The sequence below is a fragment of the Alexandromys fortis genome, unplaced genomic scaffold, assembly GCF_014885135.2.
Source record: "Alexandromys fortis isolate MF-2015 unplaced genomic scaffold, M_Fortis_MF-2015_v1.1 scaffold_4103, whole genome shotgun sequence".
NCBI classification, from domain to species: domain Eukaryota; kingdom Metazoa; phylum Chordata; class Mammalia; order Rodentia; family Cricetidae; genus Alexandromys; species Alexandromys fortis.
Window position 1 is genome coordinate 1 of NW_026071980.1, and position 2469 is coordinate 2469.

At 40.2% G+C, this 2469-nt stretch overlaps 1 protein-coding gene across 1 annotated transcript; it reads left to right on the forward strand.

The window, feature by feature from the left end:
• Positions 1-3: 3 nt before the first annotated feature.
• Positions 4-2466, forward strand: LOC126496414 (protein yippee-like 5; the record flags this gene model as incomplete). The annotated part of the gene is made up of 2 exons (XM_050133925.1): positions 4-123; positions 2377-2466. Coding segments are annotated over 2 exons (210 nt in total), but the record flags the coding sequence as incomplete, so codon positions are not given.
• Between the last annotated feature and the right edge of the window lie 3 nt (positions 2467-2469).

The following is a 2469-nucleotide window of genomic DNA, read 5'->3' on the forward strand; positions in this document are numbered from 1 at the left end:
GATCATATCGGCGGTACCCGTCTGTTTTCATGTGCAAACTGTGATACGATCCTTACCAACCGCTCAGAACTCATCTCTACTCGGTTCACAGGCGCCACTGGTAGAGCGTTTCTTTTTAACAAGGTTGGTAAAAAAAAAAAAAAAAGCTTCATTCTTACATATCTTCAGTGGATGTATTTGACAGCAACACTAGACTAGTCCCTCAAGGGTTTACAGATACCAGGAAATATCAGAATGGTGGCTGAAACCTACGGAAGTGGCTGCCTATTAGCGTGTCTCTGGGATTTTAGGGTTACATTACTGGTACATGAGTTTATTTATGTATTTATTTTTATAAAGCCTAAATAAAGAGTTAGAAGAAGAGAGACAGGGTGTTGTAGCATCTGTCTAATATCCCGGTACTTGGAAAGCTGAAGCAGGAAGATTGCCACAAATTGGAGAACAACCGAAGACACAGTGAGTTATAGACCAGTTGGACCAGCTTCAGCCACACAGTGAGACCCTGTCCCAAAACAACAATGAAGGATGGGTCTCTGACTCTTTGGGAAATGTTCAGTGTAAAGATTTATTACTCACAGAATTTGGAGAAAAGAGGCGAACATACCCATCTTCTCTCCCTTCTGTGTCACTGATCCATTACGGAGCTAGCTGTTACAGCTTACTTGTTGGAAGTGAATCTAGCTGCCTTCTCTTACTGTATAATTAATGATTGTCAGCCAGCCTTCTGATTGTCATCTGGCTTCTTTGGGTGTACCAAAAGGAAAAGCATTTGCAGATTTGCAAATGTGTGTCTAGTTTGCTTAGTTTTGAAATTTTGAACCTGTTTTGAGATTAGTTGATGTGATTGTGTACCCTGGAGCCTAGAAAAGTTGAATTTTCACATCTTTTAGGCTAAAAAAAAACAGATCTAATCTTGTCTTAAGTGAGTGTTTTCAGTAGGTCAGGTTAACTTTTCGCTAGAATTTGTTCCTCTGTTCCGTGAGTGAAGAATATTCTCTCGGAGAGTCAGTAGTGTGTTCCTTTTACAGAGGAGGGGTTGACACTGGCAGGCGAGCTGCCTGTTAACTGTAAACAGTCTTCAGTCTTGCTTACTCATTTACTTAAATAGTCTCTTGTTTTTGTGTTAAAGTGTCAAGGCTAAATAGCTGGAATTAAGACTGTATAACCTTTAAAGCCAAAATTATTTACTATTAATCTTTTAGAGGAAAGTAAAGCTTAGAGGATTGTTGGGTATTTAGAATGATTGGAAATTCTCCAGATTATTTTAGAATCCAATTCATTATTCATTATCTTTGCACTTCCTTGAAAATTAATGTGTTGCATTGAATAGCTTGTAGTAGGTTAGCCTATCCCAACCTGTTTGTGTATATATGTATGTTTTCAGAAACAAATATAATACTTCATGGAACACTGTTGTAATAGGTTCTTTGATTGTCTAACATTCATCACTACAGAGTGAATTAACAACTGGATTCAAACTTATATCCCACACCTTCAATTCCAGACCTTTTTCTTCACTACAACCAGAAATAGAGCTACCATATATAAATGGCGAGACTAGGACTTGTGTAGTACTTAGATTGAATTAGATTGGGGGCTGGAAATATTGCTCAGCAGTTAAGAGCCCTAGTTGCTCTTGCAGCAGACTGCATTTACAACCATCTGTAACTCTAGTTCTAGGGGATCCACTGCCTTCTGACCTCCACAGGCACTAGACACGCATGCATATATGTGGGTAAAACACTCATCCATAGGGGAAAAAAAAAAAACTCTTTTAAAAAGTTCCCGATTTAGATACCCAGTACAGTGCAGTTTCCAGATTTTTCTGTCTCAGAAGCATACCCTTCCTTCCTTCCTTCCTTCCTTCCTTCCTTCCTTCCTTCCTTCCTTCCTTCCTTCCTTCCTTCCTTCCTTTCTCTTTTTCCCTCTTTTTTTTTTTTTGGATGTATGTTGTCGGATAGGATTTCAGACAAGAGTCTCAGCTCAGGCTGGCCTGAAACTGACCTATGTGGGTGAAGCTGACCTTGAAGCCTTTCTTTCTTGCTTCTGCCTCCCAAATACTAGGATTAAAGGCCTAGGGGCACAAGCCTATCTCTGCATCTCTTAAAACCAGCCCTGGGTGGCTATCATGAGTGTAACTAACTACACTTCTACACTTGCTTGGCGGTTTGTTGTTTTGAGGCAGGGTCTCATTTTGTAGTGAGGCTGCTCTCAAGCTCATGATCCTCCTGGCTCGGCCTCTCCACACTGAGATCATGGGCATGCACAGCTCTGTAATATTTAATTGTGTATACATTTGCTTATCGTCATAGTTGTCGGCTAACTTACATGACTTTACAAGGGTTTTTGTGTGTGTATGTATATTTTTTTCTTTAGGTAGTTAACTTGCAGTACAGTGAAGTTCAAGATCGGGTCATGCTCACTGGCCGCCACATGGTTCGAGATGTGAGCTGCAAAAACTGCAATAGC